This window comes from Osmerus eperlanus, chromosome 4 (assembly GCF_963692335.1).
Source record: "Osmerus eperlanus chromosome 4, fOsmEpe2.1, whole genome shotgun sequence".
Lineage (NCBI taxonomy): Eukaryota > Metazoa > Chordata > Actinopteri > Osmeriformes > Osmeridae > Osmerus > Osmerus eperlanus.
Genome location: NC_085021.1, coordinates 18,019,223 through 18,036,920, shown reverse-complemented (window position 1 = coordinate 18,036,920; position 17,698 = coordinate 18,019,223). Strand labels below are relative to the sequence as shown.

Below are 17,698 nucleotides of genomic sequence, written 5' to 3'. Positions count from 1 at the left end.
CATCCTATGTGCCATATTCTAATCTGCCTCCATATAAAAAGACCATTAAACGGCATTGATTAACACTTAATACAATCCACATTAGACACTCTTCAGAGACAAACCAATGTTAAAATTATAACTTTATTTTCCCCATACAAATGTTCATACTGATTAATTGCTCATTTTTGCTCCAAAGTATCTTTAACAATAAAGAACAATTCCATCAAAGTTTAGAGAGTGAAGAACCAATGACATATTTACAGGCACATATACACATTTGTTAGCAAACTATACACAATACAGATAGAAAAGAGCTTATTTCAAACGTGCGGCTAGCTTCTAGCCCTCTTTAGAACTCCCAAATGTCCATCTTACAAACCACTGTAATGCTCTATCAACTTATTCCCTTGTATAAAAATTAATACATTTGCATTTGAGCATTGTTTACTGTAACTCTGTCTATTGATTTTCTCTTTATCGTTTTTCCGACAGAGATCATCCCATTAGAATATAAGATGTGCTCTGACTTACCAAAGGCTTGGGGCCAAATGCCATGGTAATAAACACTATTCTTAATCTCCATGGTTGATCACCCAGCCCAGAATAGAAGGATTACAAAACTGTACAAGTGGCATTGCAGGGTCAGACAAGAAACTGACCCGACACAAACAAGGGCTTAGTTTCACTGAACAGCTATCAGTCAATCACACTTTTCAGTCCCAAGTGTTTGTTTTGACTTGTGTTTGTCTGCAGTTTCAGTTTCATGTGGGTCTCACACACATGCTGCATGAGCTCCTGTGGTCTCCTCTCTCCACACGCATGTGCTCTGATCAAAAAGCGTTCAAAAACAGCCGTTCGTAAACATAGGCCTACTGTACAATCAGACAGCAAAATCACACGCATGCAAAACGTACTCTAATAACTACAGGCCAAATACAATATTAGAAATAGGCTAACAAACAGAAGCTGCATACGTACACACACAGGTAGACGAACATTCATAGCAGTTCAGACTAGCATGGTAGCTCTGGTGAAATATTATTGAACCTGAGGTGTAAAATACTGCCTCAGTAGAATCAGATTAAGAGTCATCAGATACAAGGATATAAATACATGAATAAATAAATTTGATGACTTATTATCAACACATTGTTGCTGATGATGCATTACTTATGTAATTCAAATAATTCTCTCTCTTCAGTATTTTATAAGGTGACTGGTGGGCTACTTAGAACAGACAAAGTATGTTCACAGGTAGGAGTACAGTAACAACAGGCTTCTCCATTAACCTTGCTCAACATACACAGTCCGTCAGTCAGTAAGACAACATGGTGTATCACTACTGGACAGTGTCAGGGAGAATCCAGTAGATGTCACCTAAAACAAACGGGGTGATCGAAAACTAAAAGGAAACTCCAGAAAGGAAGACAAAGTGCCAGATATGGGGTAAAAGCAATAGGTTAAGATAATAACGATTCCACAATAACTACTACACAAAACTTTACAACACCGTCCCCTCCCCCCCTCATTAATGCTCAAAAGGATCTCTATATACAGGACATGGTTGGCATCTATGAATCTCACGCCTACAGTATGTCACACTGTACAACTCTTAAGACTCAGTAATTGCTGTGTTGTGGGATGTTTATTAACTATAGCAGCACTGAGGCTGCTGGCCAGAAGGGACAGCTACCAAAAAGGGAGGAGATAGTTATTTAAGTTTCAACCCCAGAGCTCTATGCTTCACTATACACTCTGATTCGATTGGACCAGTGGTAACATTATGATGGGGATCCAACCAGCCAATCAGAGGGCTGGTTAAGGACAGAGCCTTTGAGATCAGAGATGACTGGGCCCAACATATGCTACACCTTGTTGAACACCTTCCTGGTCTGTCAACCTGTACAAGGTCAACAGCTGTTGGTCAGAGAAAATACAGTGCTTATGAATAAGTCTGCCAGGGAAGTTTGATTTGGCGACCCACCCAAACATGTCACCTGGTGGTAGTCATTCAGAACAAGTAAGAAGGCACATTGGGTTGGTAGCTGTTAGGTATAAATAACAAGAACTATTTACACTTAATAAGTTAGTTTCTATACAGTCTCTTCCACATCTTTCCTTACCCTCAATCAACACAACTGGATCTCAAATCACCGTTTGTCCTTTTTCAGTTACAAAATCTGTCGAACTCTTCAATTCCCCCTACACACACACACACACACACTTCTGACGACACCTGACATTGCCTGTTGGAATTCAGCTCCCACCCCTCCCTGTTTGTTTCAGAATATTATTGCTAAGCAAGCTACCGTTAGAAAACTATTATTTGGCCTAAACACATCAACTGTTAGTTTGGTTTAGTTTGATTATAAATCAAGGAGAAGGAGACTCCCTAAGACCCAGTAAGGTTTTAAAAACTAGCTTTCCAGAATGGTTGAACATTAAAACACCAAAAAATGTGGATAGGTGTTATGCATCATAAGAGTATTTTGTGACAGACAGATTTACACAGTAAACACTTTGGCACTTTAGAGCTATACAAAAATCAAAATATACTATGTGTAATGGACTTTGCAACAGCAAGACATGTTTTTTTGCCATAAAAACACGAGACAAAAGATGGAATCATTATATAAAGAAACATTTCAGCAGTTTTTCCTGATATTTCCACACCTGACCTGTTCTATGCACATTTTCATAGTGCTTGGATGATATAGGTGCTTGTTGATTCAGAAAATCTATAAGACCCCAGGAGGTCTGGGACCTGTAGTCCATGACAGTGTTGCTACTGCTCAACCTGACGAGATTGTCTCCATCATAGACCTACAACTCTTCTTCTATGGTTTCTACCGCAGCATCAGGTTATTGCAGTCAAGCTCACTTCACTCACATCCACTTATTGCCCTGTGAATAAAGAAGACAGCCCAGGCCGAATGATCTAACCTAGATTAATTCACATTTCACATATGGCATCAGAGAAGCATGCATACATACTATAGACATACACACTAACACACACCAAAGTTGCACCCATTCCCAAAATACATACTTTCAAAGGAACATGTTCTCCTGGGTTGTTTTATATTCACAAATCTTACAACTGATCACCGATCACTGATCAACTGACCATCTTAGGCCTTAAGCCAGAGGGGGAATTCCTCTACATACTTCTCCTCCAGCTCCCCTGGATGGTCAGCCAATCACCATTGTCTAGTGCCAAGAGGAAGGGGTTCAGATTGGTAGGCAAAGAGAGAGACAGGATTGGTTGAAGAGGTCTCCAGTGTTTGGTTGTGTGCTTATCCAGTCGGAGATGATGTCGTTCTACAGGCAGAGGTTTGGAGTAGTTAGATGACTAGCACTCTTAGAAGCTGCCCTCCCTCTGTCTGTCAAAGACAGTCCACTGGTTAGGGATCAAAGGTTGGAGGAGAGGGGGGGGGGTCACAGGTCTGTGACCTTGTTCTCCACCAGGGCGGCGACCTGCTGCAGACGGTAGGCCAGCTGCATCTTCTGGCCGGCTGCATCCTCCTCCAAAGACATGATGATCTGAGCAAACATAAAAAGTCATGTTTTTCCCCAATTTTTATATCGTATAGTGTTCTCAGACTTTGGGGGGGGGGGATTTGTAAATGTGTGTGTGAGATGGGGAGAGAGAGTAAGTGTGTGTGTAGTACCTGGTCATAGTACTTGTTGATGTACTTGTAGAGCTCGTGCAAAGCTACAAGACTGTTCATCTCTGAGGCAAAGCTCTAGATACGAAAGAAAAAGAGAAAGAGAGATGAGAGAGAGCGTGGAGCAGGTTGAGAGAGTGTAGCAGGTGGAGAGAGAGAGAGACCGTGTAGCAGGTGGAGAGAGAGAGAGACCGTGTAGCAGGTGGAGAGAGAGAGAGACCGTGTAACAGGTGGAGAGAGAGAGAGACCGTGTAGCAGGTGGAGAGAGAGAGAGACCGTGTAGCAGGTGGAGAGAGAGAGAGACCGTGTAGCAGGTGGAGAGAGAGACCGTGTAGCAGGTGGAGAGAGAGAGAGACCGTGTAGCAGGTGGAGAGAGAGACCGTGTAACAGGTGGAGAGAGAGAGAGACCGTGTAGCAGGTGGAGAGAGAGAGACCGTGTAGCAGGTGGAGAGAGAGAGAGACCGTGTAACAGGTGGAGAGAGAGAGAGCGACAGAGATGGACGAGAGAGAGAGATGGATGATCCCAAACACTGTATTAACTTGACTCTTTATCCGTAAACGTGTCTGTTAATTGGCCTGAAAGCATGAGATTGCACACTCACCCCAGACAGCTCAGTGAGGGTGGAGTTCATCTCCTGATAGCAGCCTGACGCGGCGCTGTGGATGTCACTGTAGTACCTGCAACACAAAACACACAGTTACAATCACACATGCAGTACTGTACACACCCAGACAAACCGGCACAAACATGCAGCTAGTGTCTTACCTCTCCACTAGCTGTTTGTATCTGGGGATCTCCCTGGCGTACAACAGTTTATTGACAGGAGAATCCTGGAAGGAGAGATGTAGGACACAACCACTCACTCTATATTCATCATCATTATCATCATCCTACTACTGTGATTATGGTTACAAATCTCATTTAATCCATATGGCCTAGCCTAGCCAAAGGATCAAGCTCTCTGTACTGAGCAACTCTCCTGATCCATCTGATCCAAAACCCCCCCCCTCTCCTGGTCAGATGTGGTACGGCCCAGTGTTGTGGCAATGTACTGACCCGTCCCACTTTATGCTCAGAGGTGGTGCAGGAGTCGATGAAGGTCTGAGCGATGACGGAGAGCACGGCATCCACGCTGTCCGTCACCTGGACGTCAAACACGAACTGTGGGTTCTTCAAGATGTTCACCCAGAAACGCAGAGGCAGACTGGGGACCAGCAGGAGTGAGTTAGGGGAGAGTCGGTGGATATTACATCCAAATGTCCGTGGTTGAGAAATAAGCATATCACAGTTCTAAGACTACTGTACTGATTACGGCTGATGTGGTATGAAAACCACAATGGAATCAAGTTGTATAACATTTTCATATCATCCTAAATGTATTGTGTATATACTTAAATAAAGGTATGTGCTTTCAATTCAGTCAATAAATCGATCAAGCATTGACCCAACCAGCCAATAAACAATGTCACGGTAGATGTAGTGGTCTGATGGCTATGTGCAGACCTGTTGGTCTTCCAGATGTGCACGGTCTCTGGGTCGTCTATGCCGTGTTTCTCCGCCATGTCGTCCAGGAAATCGAAGAAGAAGCGCACGGCGATGGGCGGGGGTCTCTTGGTGTTGAGGATCGCCACAAACACATCGTCCACAAACTTCTGCAGAGTTCCCTGGAGAGCAGCAAGAACGCAACACACACACACCTTAGCACAAAGATGAATACTGGACCTGCACCAATGCCCAGTAGGTGGTACCTGTGTGTTTGTGTGTGTGTGTGTGTGTATACCTTCATAGAGAGCAGGCGTGTCAGATAGATCTCAGGGATGGCCTTGGCCCTCTCCCTCTCTCTCATGCTGCTCTTCCTGTGTTTAGGGATGTCTGGGTCCTCGCTGGACTTCACCAGGTGCCACAGCCTGAGTCCCTCCTCCTCCTCACCCCCCTCCAGCATGGGGGTCTCTATGGAAGCACCAGAGGGACACACACACTTTATACACCAAAACCCACGAAAACAGGAACTAACCATCTACTAACAGTTTATATACATCTATAATCATGTCGACTGATGAAGACGAGAGACAGGAGGTTCTGATGAACAGGAGCGGGGTGGAGAGAAGAGGTTTATAAACCTGTGGTGTTCTTACTCTCTCCGGTCTGATAGACCTGACTGACTCCCAGCCCCACGGAGCTGGAGCGGGGAATCAAGGCCACCGTCGCCCCGTCTGGCACCTGAGGAGAGGGGAGGAGAGGGGAGGAGCGGAGAGGGGAGGAGAGGGGTATTAGAGTGTTGCAATGTGTACAGTTGTGTGTGTGGTAGTTTGTCACAGGGTTAACCTTGTAGTGCTGCAGTGTGTTGATTTTCTTCCAACGTCCCTGGACAATGGCTGTGACGTCATCGTCGGACAGCGTGAGGTGACCTGCCTGCCCAGACCGCCATTCTGGAAACAAGAAAACATGACACACTTGACCTAATTCAACCTCTTAAATCTGACTCATGTGATTTAAATGTGTTCAGGCTCCTGTGTGTGTCAGCATCCTGTTGCGCTCACATCTGTTTGTGTGTCCAGGTGTGTGTGTGTATGAATGTGTGTCCAGTTTTGTGTGTGTGTGTGTGTACCCAGGTCCAGGGAGTCTGCAGCAGGCCTCTGAGAGAAGGGGGCTCCTCGGTAGATCTGGTCCAGGATCTTGTCCTTCACCTGGGTGATGGTGTCTGTGTCCAGAACCTTGACTGGACACGGCTGCACCTCCACACCACTCTTAACCAACACAGTCAGGGTCTGAGGAGAGGAGGAGAGGATGGAGGGAGGGAGGGAGGAGGAAGGGAGGCAATGAGGAGAGAAAGAAGGGGTCATGTCAGAGGTTATACAAAATGAGCCAGCATCGTTGAGATGAAGGTGTCACAGAAAAATATTGGCTGAAGATACCACTACACACCATAAGGGCCGTCAAATGCTTCAGGTAAATCGAGGCCCTATCACAGACACTAGAGCTGTAGGAAGCTATAGGACCCTGTAGGCTGAAGATGCTAGTGTAGTCCGGTCCTACGTACCACAGAGCAGTAGTCGATGTCCTCCCTCAGCAGGTGGCTGTCGTTGAGGGTGCGTTTGGCCTTCCCCGTCACGGCGTCCACTGGACCTTTGTCCACCTGGTACTTGATGGCTCTGTACAGCATGTACAGGGGCTCCCCTGCTACCTCCTGCAGGGGCGGGGGGAGGAGGAGGGCAGGTCAGAGAACAGGGCCGCACACACACACACACACACACACAGTGCCGGAGCGTTTCAGCGGCAGTACCTTGAGGAAGGAGTACAGACAGATGGACATCCAGTTGGTCAGCATCTTCTCCACCACGGTCTCGGTTCTCCTCAGCATGAGTTTGGGGTTCTTGACCACGTACTGCTGGACCAGATCTCCCAGCAGGCACTTCATGACGTCGGTGAAATACTCCAGCTTGTCGTGCAGAGCCATGGTCAGAAGGGAGGCCACGTAGCCCCGGTCCCTCTGGGAGAAATTCTGCTGGGCCTCTAGGGTGTGGATGAACTGGACACACAGAAACAGGTTGGATTGACACCACCGTAGTTGTTCGTACAACTACATTGTACGAACCCCAAAAGTAAAAGTGCCCTAAAAACACGGGAAGGAGGAGCAGGAGGAGAAGGTAGAATCGTACCCTGATGAGAAAGAGGTTAAAATAAAGGAGGGGGAGGAAGAGAAAATAAAGAGGGGGGGGAAAAGGAGGAAGAGGCTGAAGGTCTTCCAGTCTCACCCGGATGAGGAAGAGTCTGTTGTTGAGCAGGTTGTTGAGCTGGGCCAGGCCCTGCTCCACGGTCTGCCTGCGGGACTCCGGCAGGTCCAGGTGCTGGCTGAGCGGCGCCCCCCGCTGCCCCGGGAAGAAGACGCGCTCTGCGTACGTCTTGTAGTCCAGCAGAGGGATGCCAGGGCCGCCCACGTCACTGCTCAGGTCCATCATCTCGGTCATCAGGTCTGGGGGAACAGGGGGACACACAGCTCATGTAAACGGTGCTCCAGAAGAGGATGAGGACAAGTCCTGCTTTAAGCGCTCTTCGTCTGTACTGTCTAAATACCCGTAGTGAGGACTGTGTGTGTGTTACCTGTGAACTCCTTCCTACACTGGTCCCCCACGTTGATCTCCAGAGTCTCCAGCTGCAGCAGAACCTTCTTGTAGTCTCTCAGAGCCTGCTTACTCTTCCTCCTGCAGGAACATGGACACAAACACAACATCCCTTTCTAAACAGCCTTTCTATAACATTGTATGTGGGGTCAATGTCAAAGGGTTAGAGCAGGTTGCCCTATATATGAGTGACGAGGATGATGAAGAGCAGCATTGGCACACACACACAAACACACACACTGACCTGTACATGAGGATGATGACCAGCACCACCAGGACCACCACAGCAGCGCTGGCTGCGAGGCCCACTTGGGCGGCCAGAGGGACAGGAGGCAGGAGGGGGTCGGTGTCGTACTGCACCATCCCCAGGTCCACATCCAGCTTCCCCATCAACACCTGGAGGACAAGGAGCCGGGACGTCACACTGTGTACGAGTGTCTGTGGAGTGCAGACTTCACTAGCTTGGATGTGTGTGTGTGTGCGCGTGAGTGTGTGTGTGTGTGTGTACTGACCCGTAGCCTGGGCAGGTCAGAGTTGTCCAGGCTATAAGGTTGAATCTCTGGTGGTTCACAGTAGAGGTGTGTGCTGTCCAGGGTCTTCACCTCACACTCCTGGTCTCCCAGTCTGGCCACCACCTCCTCTCTGGTCATGGCCTTGGTCAGGTCCTTACCCTGGGGCACACACACACACACACACATCACACACACACACATCACACACACACACCATTAACACATGTAATAGAAGCAGCAGCTTAGTATCTGGCATGGTTGAGGTGTGTGTCGTGCTCGGAGCGGGTCAGGCTCCCGCCCGGCTGGCCACCCACCTCCACAGCGATGACGCCCCCGGGTTTGAAGCGGTAGGGTGTGTCTGGGCTCTCTGTGTTCAGGATGTAGATCTCAGGGTTGGGGTAGTAGGTGAACGGCCTCCCCTTGATGCTCTCAAAGTCCACGTAGACGTTGTCCAGCTGGAACCACAGACCCCGGACCTTGAAGTTGCCGGGGATACGAGGGGTCACGCAGGTCATCTCCTCTGACGACACCACGATGCAGCGCTCTTGTTTCTGAGAGAGAGGAGGGTGTTAGGAAGTTAGTCTCACCTTCACAGATAAATGGACAAACGTCCATTATCATGACGAGCTTGAGGTCCCAGAGCGGGGGATGCGTGTCCAGGCTAAACACACTGCTGTACCTTTGGCAGGGTGCTGTTGAACATCATCTGGTGGTTTTTGGCAGACAGCTGAGCCAATCTCTTTCTCCTCCTTACCAGCAAGTTCTCCACTGGCTCCACCCACACCAATATCATTGGCTGCTGCACCACATCCAAGTTCTGCCCCGTCACCTTGATCGCTCGCCCCCCCCTGGAGAGTAGGAAGTAAGTCAGAGTAGTCAAAAGTCAAAAGTAGTCAATAGTAAAGTCGAAATCTCCATTTTGGATTCTACATGTTATGCGTAAAGCTAGGACCAGAAGACTGTCACTGTGTGGGCAGGTGACAATGCTGTGTGTCTGTGGACAATGCAGGGCTGGTTCAGCTTACTCATAAAAGCTTTCAGAGGGCGTGGCGTCACTGATGACAGGGTTGTCAAGGTAACGGAAGACTGCGTTCGGCACGGCCCTTTCGGCTTTTCCAAACATCACCTTGACCGCCCTCTCTCCGGTCTGGTTGGCAGGGCTGGTGCGACACACCAGCTGGGTGTCATTCACCTGCTCTACACTGGAGGAGAGGAGGAGAGGAGAGGAGGATGAACTTCCAGATGTAAGAGAGGAGGGTAAGAGTGGTGGAGTGGTTTGAGAGGCAGGAGGTGTATGTCTGGATGTGGTCCGTACATGCAGGGCTGCTGGCCCACGTAAGCCTTCAGGTCGCTGGTCTGTCCCGTCAGCAATCGGCTCCCCTGCACGGTCACTGTGGTTCCTCCTGCTAGCGGCCCTTTGTCAGGGACTATGTTCTTCAGCTGGGGGTTCTGACACACACACACACACGTGTTAGAATACACTCAGCTAGAAGGACCTTAATAAACATAGTACTGCTGCATTTATCGAGCAAAGGAGGGAAAGGCGCAATCAATGATGACAGGCCTAATCCACACCAGAAGTTGAATACCCGCGTTGCTTTTCACTGGCTCAAGTAAAGTGGTGAGGTGATGAGGTGTGTGTGTGTGTGTGTGTGCAGTCTCACCTGGTAGGTGAAGGTCTGCAGTGACGTGCCCGGCTCAGACTGTCCCACGGTGACGATGACAGGGCCTCCTTTCTCCTGAGCGCTGGGCTGCAGCTCACACACGATCCTGCCAGACACAGAGCCAGCGTCAGAGACATCATCCACAACCCCAGAGAGAGAGAGAGAGAGAGAGAGCAGGGGGAGAGGAGGATGAGGAGGATTAGGAGGGGCGTACCTGGTGGAGATGAGGTACGCCTGGTGCTGGGGGACGCAGCGGACCCCCGCCACGCTGACCCCCTCCTCCACATCCTGGTACTTGACCCCCAGGTTGGAGCCCTGGATGGTCACTAGGATACCCCCCTCCACAGGGCCTGTCAATGGCAGCACCTGGACACACACACACACACACACACGCGCGGTAGAATACGTTCAGCTACAAGGATCTCAAAGCACAAAGCTACATTTAGCGGGCAGACATGGTGTTGTGGGTGTTACCTGTGTGATCTGCGGTGGTGGGCAGGTCAGAGTGGGGGCGGAGCTGCAGGAGAGGTTGTAGACACAGCTGGGAGTCTCTGCCCCCCCACACCACACACAGCCGTACTCCTGTGGAACCGCCCTGCACTGGCTGCAGTCGGACTGGCCCGCAGAGCAGTCGTACAGCTTCACTGGAAACACACGCACACACAATGTGTTGTCATGTAGCAGGAACTGAGCATGTACACACATGTAGCGTGCGGTAATGTAGCTGTACTGGATACAAGCACACACGCACACGCACACATGCGGCAGTGTGTGGGAGAAGGCTTTGAGAGGAGCAGGACAGGGGCTTGTGCTTACGTCTCAGGCTGGGGGTGGAGTCCACACGCAGGGAGCCCCTCCTCAGGAAGATGGGGGCAGAGTACTCCAGCTGTTTGACTTGGTACTGGAACTGGGCAAGGACACGCACGTTAGGGTCAGCTTCAGAATTAGAGTTAGCTATTATGAAGGGACTGTGTGTGTGTGTGTGTGTGTGTGTGTGTGTGCAGCAGGTTACCTGGTGAGGGGAGCAGGTGAAGATGTATGTGTTTGGATCTTGGCTCTTCTCCAGAGTGGCCGACAGGTTGAACTCCAACCCTTCTACGACCACCACACACACGTAGTCCTGTTCATCCTACACACACACACACACCAACACAAGGCAATTTTGAGTGGCTTAGGCAAAGCTAAATATAGAAGCATACAAATGTGCAGAACGTCCATTTTAGCTTTTGAACTGACTATGGGATTCATTCAAAGTCAATTTTAGAGGAGAATGTTCTCATCCATGATCCCTAGATCCCTCCAGAACCTAAAGCCCCACCTGGAACAGTCCCAGGTTCCTCGCCAGCAGGCCCAGCGGGGTGGGGAAGCCCATGGGCACCAGAGGAGACCCCCGGAGGGACCACACACACGGACAGGCCTCCGGGCCACGTCGCACAGACAGCCCCTCCTAGAGGCAGACAAGGGAATCATGTCAAAAGTACGCACTTCATCGTTCATGTCTTTTGATGTGTACAGTAGTCTTTTCATTAGGTGTAAATGAAACCATTTAAGTGCCTGAATAGAGCCTCACCATAGAATTGTGTATGATGTGCTGTGTGGGGCAGGTATGGTTGTGTGTGCACAGCTGGTCCAGAGCGCACCAGTTACAGGGCCAGCCACTGGCCACACACGCCATGCACCTGCAACACAGAGACTGCTCTCACTCACCCAGACAACACCATGGGCTCAATGCTGGCTTTTCATTTGTGTGAGCGTGTGTGTGTGTGCGTGTGCGTGTGTGTGGCTTACGGGGAGGTGGTGTTGAGCTGTCCCACAGCCTTGCAGTCGTAGAAGGTCATGTCAGTGTGAGAGATGGTCACCTGACCAAACATCAGCGACACGCGTAAGGTCATGTGATCTACAATGGGGAAGAGAACATGAAGACATGGAAACACCGAGCCACCTAGGGGTGGTTCCTCACATGGAGACAGAACACATCTTAGAGAACCGTTTAGCTGCGTGTCTGTGGAGAGGAGGCCCGCTGACTGCTGCAGCGGGCCTCTGCTTTGAAAGTAAACACACAAGAACTCAGAAATGCATCGCCGACAGCCGATATTACATGAAACTTAAACCAAGGCAGTGCTTAATGCTTAAACTAACCATATCATTGATATATCATATCAAAAGAATGCTTAACACTTGTTTAAGATTTACATTAGGCATATGTGTCACGCTAATCAGAACTATTGTTCATCAGATTTTGGGGCATGGACAGCTGATCCCCTTCATTTGGATCTCCAAACGCCGCTATCTATTTCCGAGGCACATTGCCAGATGCATGTGAGCGTGTCTGCACCCACGCCACGCCAATTTATCACAGCGCGTCTCCTCTAACCGGCAGCTGGGCCGGTCAGGAAGCCTGGAGTATAAATAGGTGCTCTGGTAACCAGACCTGGGCCACATATACCATCGATCTGACAGCTCACGGTAGTATTTAAGTTGTGTTTGATTTAACATACAGCTGACACTTCTTGGGACTGTTCTAAAGGTGGCTTTGTACTGAGAGAATTAAATCAAGTTCTCCCAAAGCATGTGTAAACGAACCAGATCTGGTGGTATTATGATCCGGGTGGGTTACGTTTTATTGGCTTCTTTGTACTTGGAATTGGAAGCTGTTATGGAAATAACACAGTGTGAAACCTGATCTAGGAGTTAGGCCTTACCTCGGCCCTGCGGACTGGGAGGGAGGAGCGTGGGTGTGGGTGACTGGCAGTTGATCTGGTTGCCGCTGACAACGGCAGGCTGGGCCGGGAGGCTTCCAAAGGAGCAGGAGAGAGACTCCTCCTTGGAAAGCACCGGAAGCTGGGCCACCGTCAGAGACACCTGGGAGGGGATGGAGGGAGGAGTCAGAGCCTGGAGACAGCACCAGACATCTCTCAGGTATGCTGGCTCCACTCAGACCTGGCACAGAGGAACATTCCTTCCAGGTACTCCACAGCTGGTCTCCATAACGGACTTAATAACTAGCTACACTGGAACCAGTTTAGCCGTATGTCAAAAGAATGGGTTTCCCTTTCGAAGAAAGGTTTATTGGCCTTTCAAGCTGTGACACGCATACACACGTGTAGGGAGCGTACAAGTGTTTATCCACCACAGGGAGTTAGGACTGCTTCCTCTAGTCCAGCCCAAGCTAACAACACACCAGCCCCGCAGGTGAGACATGCAGGGACAGAGAGAGAGGCTCAGAGAGGGAAAGGAGAGGGATAAAGACCAGGAAGTGACACACACCTGCGTTTGTTCATCTCTGCTCTGGTTGGCTGGCTTCAGGCTCTGCACGGTTACACAGCGATTGGCCGCCTCGTAGCTCCACAGCCAGTGATTGGGCAGGGCGTGGCGCTGGCACTCCATTTTACGAGAGCATCTGTGGAAAGACGGGTCACACAACAGAGCGATGTTATCCCACTGAAGACACAGACATAAAATATGTAGTCTGCACATTAAACACAACATTAAACCGAGACATGGATTAATCTCAATCTGTGTTTGATGTTTCCACTCATGAAAGAGTATCCATGCCACTGATTCTGTTTGTGAGAGGCTAAGTATGGCAATACCCGTTGCTGGTTAAACTAGTTCTGGGGTTAAGGGCTAGATGATAGAGAAGGGGATTAGACACACACACACACACAGTAGCCTACCTGCCCTCCAGCACACACCAGCCACAGTAAGGGTCCCGGTCTGACAGGCAGGCCTGGCAGTCTGAATGCTGCTCGCACATAGACACTGGCACCTTCGTCACCTGCAGGAAAACACAAGATACACACACACTAAGTCTACCCTCCTTCCATCATTCCAGATCTCCTCATAAGATAGCAGACGGCAGGAAGGATTATGACTGGCTGCTCCGACTCCCAGACAAGGCCTATGTGGGGGGGATTTAACTATCAAACAATCTGTGTTTATACTTCACAAGTTTCACATGATGACAGGGCCCTGGGATGTCTGCCCCACAGTCTCCAGCAGGCTTACTGGGGCCTTTATGTCTCAGTATATCTCTGGGGGGAATCTAGAAACACAGCTGAACTGAGGTTGGGTTACATTTCAGGAATGTTAAGGCCTGCTGCTGTTGCTTGGTGCTTGTAAAAAAACAAAAAAAGGTTTGTGAATGAATGAACAAACGAGTGAGTTGAGTGTGTAGTGTGCTGGTACCTACCTTGCTGTGGGTGAGAACAAAGACATGCTGTCCAGTCTTGTCCAATAGAAGGTCAGCATTGACAGGACTGTCGTGGTCCACAGTTACTGTGCCGTACAACTGGCCCGAACGGTCTGGCTTCACCAACACCTGAAGCACACAGACACAGAACTCAGACCTGGGAGAACTCAGCCTCCATATCAATGTGTGTGTGTGCGTGTGCGTACGTGCACATGTGTAAAAAGTTCAGATTCTAACCTGGAGACCTGGGGATGTAAAAAAGAGCTCTGTGATTTGCTGACTCGTGTTAATCTTTCATAGCATACCAAACAAGCTCCAGCACCAAGCCCCCGATGCACAATCTTCCACAACCTTCCCACAGTGCACTTGGGGAAATGATAACCAGTCAGCAGTGGGAGAGTAACTCCCTTGCTTCCTCTCCAGGCCTCGGGGCACACGCATGCTGCCATGCGATCCACTCCCCTGCAGACCTGATTAACCCCAGCCAACCTGTGTGTGAGTGTGTGTGTGTGAGTGTGTGTGTGTGTGTGTGTGTGGAGGGGGGAGGGGAGGGGGGGGGTGGCAGCCAGCCAGCCAAGCAAGCAGCACAGCTTGTGTGCAACTCAACCCACAAAAGCCAAAGGCAATTTGGAGTCATCATCCTCATAACAACAACACCATTTACATATAAACAACAACAACAACAACCAAATGCAGGAGGACAGTCACGTAGCTAGCCTGCAGACCCAGGGCTGCCGTGTACCTTTAACGCTGTTAGAAACATGAAGCTGCCCTAAACAGCAGACGTGCAAGTGTGTCATCTGGTTTATCTAGGTTTTCATTTCCATAATTCTTGTTCAACAAGCACGCCCTCTAGCTCAGCTTAGCTGTTTTACGACGCTTGCAGTCAGTTGAGATTAGTGGTGTTTTCTCACGCTGTAAGGGCTGTTGTGAACAGTAGCTAGCTACTGGGCCCTGTGGGGAAGGACACTCAGCTGGCTGAGACTGGGTAGCTGCTGACTGGCTGTGGTTTGCTGTTAGCCACTAAGAGAGGCAGCACTCAGTCTCTTATCGTTCCATGTTATCTAGGCGGGCGACAACGGAGGGCGGAGGGAAAAAAAGAGAAAGAGAGGGAGAGGGGGAGAGAGAGAGAGAGAGAGAGAGAGAGAGAGAGAGAGAGAGAGAGAGAGAGAGAGAGAGACTGAGACAGAGAGAGACTGAGACAGAGAAATGGCTGAGAACAGAGAGATAGGAGAGATGGAGAAGTCTCTCCCGGCCTCAGCAGAGAGGAGCAGCAGGTCTCAGCCCCATGCTCTTACATGTCACAGGCAGCATTCCACACATGCTTCCCCTGCTAGCATCAGACCAAGCGCCACACTGTTGAGAAAGCGTTCAGATAATGCCTCTATCTAGAGGACGTCATCTTAGCTGGGGGCCTTTAGTTACAAAACTCTGCCTAATCCTGACCAGCTGAAACCGGCTTTAAAAATAGACCTCATCCTGAACTAATTCTCTTTCTGTATATCTCGCTTTCTCCCTCAAACTCTTAAGTACTAAGATATTGAATTATTTCATGGTACATTCTCCACTGAAAGAGCTTCCAGAATAGGCTTAGACTTTTGCATTCCCATTGCTTGTGGCTTACCTCCAGTGTATGCTTTGTGTGATCATTATAGATATAAAGACAACAGCCAAGATGGTCATTAAAAAGGGTTTGATCCTTGGTGTTTGCATCCAAGATGGCGCCCATCTGTTTACCTTGTGCAGCTCTCCCTTCTTGTCCCCGAGTAAAGCGATGGTGTGCCCCGCCTCGGTTGCCGTGGTGACAGCGGTGAGCTGGGTGGTCCTGACGATGGTGGGCGTGGCCTTGAGGGGTACGGTGCTGGCGATGGGGTTGGGGGTGTGTTCTCCTCCACATGGATACTCATCCAGGGAGTCCTGAAAGGATGAGGGAGACGTGAGAGGTAAGCGCGCGCACACACACCTCAATACCCACCCTTACTCCCCCAGTAAGCCAGCTATCCTTGGAAGAGGTTTTCACCATGTGCTGTTATCACAGCAAGTTAAAAGTGAAAACTACAGAAGATAGTCTTTTTTTCTTCTTCAATGAACTGATATATTGATTGTTGGATTGTTTCCTCTACCCCTGCCGTACCCCATGTCAGGTATTTTACCCTCGCAGCTGGTTCCAACCCTCCAGGAGAGGACAGGCCGGGCCACCAGAAATACTCTGACAGGCAACATGACCATAAACTGACGTCATAAACCCACACAACCAATCTAAACCCCCACAGCCCAGATCCCCTGCCCCCAGAAACCACAGATGTAATGACACATGTCAGCCAGCAGGTGGAGAATATACCAGAATATCTAGCAGCTGTGGCTGCCATGGAGACAGTTGTGGTCTGAAGCGCCACAGATCTGAAGATCGAGGTTCTATGGAGATGATGACATGGCATGGAATGTCTCATCATCAACACGAGTCAGAGCTGGCGTTACAGCTCCAGGACTCATTAAACTAGACTTTGATAAGATCTTACAAGTTTATATAGATTCAATACTCCAAGGTCATACAATACATACAATACTTAAAAGTATTTAAGGTGTGTTTCATTGACCTCACATTCCAATTTAGTAACTATAGAAATGCTGCATTGTCATTTTAATGGATTAATTAATAGAGACCCGAATAAAAGGTTTGTGGCATGCCACATGATAACTGTTTTTTGTCTCACTTGATTGAGCACAGGGACTTCCCAGCCTGCCTCACTGACATCCGCTCTCACTGCGGACTGCCTAGGTCAGTCTCTGAGGTGTGCAGTATCCACGCCGCAACCCTACCATCTCTACCACTTCCTGCTTACCGAGTGGAAACACAGCACACACACATTCTAGACCACACACACACACACTGTAGGTATACACTGACACAAGCACAGACAGAGACATAGACTTACATCAAAAACACACATATAAACTGTCACAAACATAGACACATGAGTTAAGCTGAATGTTCAGTGGCTGTCTGGTCTTATTCTAGACACCACCTGTTAGGAGCAGAGGGAGGACAGTCACACAGGACACACACACACACCCACACACCCACACAGCCTGTCAAGGTGTGTGTAAGCCGTTATTGACACTATAGCCGGATTACAGTAATAAATGGTTCCTAACAGTTCAACGGCAGGACAAACACTGCTATAGTTAGGCCAGGGTTACGCAACACTGTGCACCCCCGTTCAGTCGGTGACCAACTTCTAACTAAGTGTTGTTCTGTTGTTGCAGGCAGAGAAGTAGGAAGTGTGTGATGTGTCATACGTGGGTCTCCTCCAGGGAAGCTTGCCTACACATTAGTCACGTAAGGAATGTTAGTTTCACTTGGCCCGGGGTTTCAGTGCTTCAGATAAAGTGTTCATTTGTGTGTCTGTAACTCCTTCCTGCCAGCCCTTGTCAAGCAGAGGGAGTGATATGTAGCCAGGGTGGGTGTTGACTGAGGTGTAGTCTCAGGGGTCAGAGGTCAAAGGCCTATTGTCATCCACCAAGGGTCATAAATACATGACACTGCAAGACATGAGC

General features: G+C 49.3%; 1 protein-coding gene across 1 annotated transcript in view; it reads right to left on the bottom strand.

The window, feature by feature from the left end:
- Nucleotides 1-104: 104 nt before the first annotated feature.
- The window catches only part of plxnb3 (plexin B3), a 20,016-nt gene continuing 2,422 nt past the window's right edge, over nt 105-17,698 (bottom strand). Inside the window, exons 2-34 of the mRNA XM_062460531.1 lie at nt 15,878-16,057; nt 14,141-14,269; nt 13,626-13,726; nt 13,216-13,348; nt 12,651-12,810; nt 11,737-11,845; nt 11,519-11,627; nt 11,267-11,395; nt 10,961-11,077; nt 10,765-10,855; nt 10,423-10,592; nt 10,163-10,314; nt 9,949-10,054; nt 9,600-9,733; nt 9,310-9,486; nt 8,964-9,132; nt 8,599-8,835; nt 8,285-8,443; nt 8,017-8,168; nt 7,753-7,853; nt 7,407-7,624; nt 6,935-7,180; nt 6,692-6,838; nt 6,260-6,419; nt 5,977-6,080; nt 5,787-5,871; nt 5,432-5,601; nt 5,155-5,315; nt 4,708-4,855; nt 4,417-4,481; nt 4,253-4,328; nt 3,654-3,728; nt 105-3,525 (exon numbers count right to left, since the gene is read on the bottom strand). Coding sequence (XP_062316515.1) covers nt 3,421-3,525; nt 3,654-3,728; nt 4,253-4,328; nt 4,417-4,481; nt 4,708-4,855; nt 5,155-5,315; nt 5,432-5,601; nt 5,787-5,871; nt 5,977-6,080; nt 6,260-6,419; nt 6,692-6,838; nt 6,935-7,180; nt 7,407-7,624; nt 7,753-7,853; nt 8,017-8,168; nt 8,285-8,443; nt 8,599-8,835; nt 8,964-9,132; nt 9,310-9,486; nt 9,600-9,733; nt 9,949-10,054; nt 10,163-10,314; nt 10,423-10,592; nt 10,765-10,855; nt 10,961-11,077; nt 11,267-11,395; nt 11,519-11,627; nt 11,737-11,845; nt 12,651-12,810; nt 13,216-13,348; nt 13,626-13,726; nt 14,141-14,269; nt 15,878-16,057 — 4,575 coding nt within the window. The 3' untranslated portion in view covers nt 105-3,420. The remainder of the gene's footprint in view (nt 3,526-3,653; nt 3,729-4,252; nt 4,329-4,416; nt 4,482-4,707; nt 4,856-5,154; nt 5,316-5,431; nt 5,602-5,786; nt 5,872-5,976; nt 6,081-6,259; nt 6,420-6,691; nt 6,839-6,934; nt 7,181-7,406; nt 7,625-7,752; nt 7,854-8,016; nt 8,169-8,284; nt 8,444-8,598; nt 8,836-8,963; nt 9,133-9,309; nt 9,487-9,599; nt 9,734-9,948; nt 10,055-10,162; nt 10,315-10,422; nt 10,593-10,764; nt 10,856-10,960; nt 11,078-11,266; nt 11,396-11,518; nt 11,628-11,736; nt 11,846-12,650; nt 12,811-13,215; nt 13,349-13,625; nt 13,727-14,140; nt 14,270-15,877; nt 16,058-17,698) is intronic.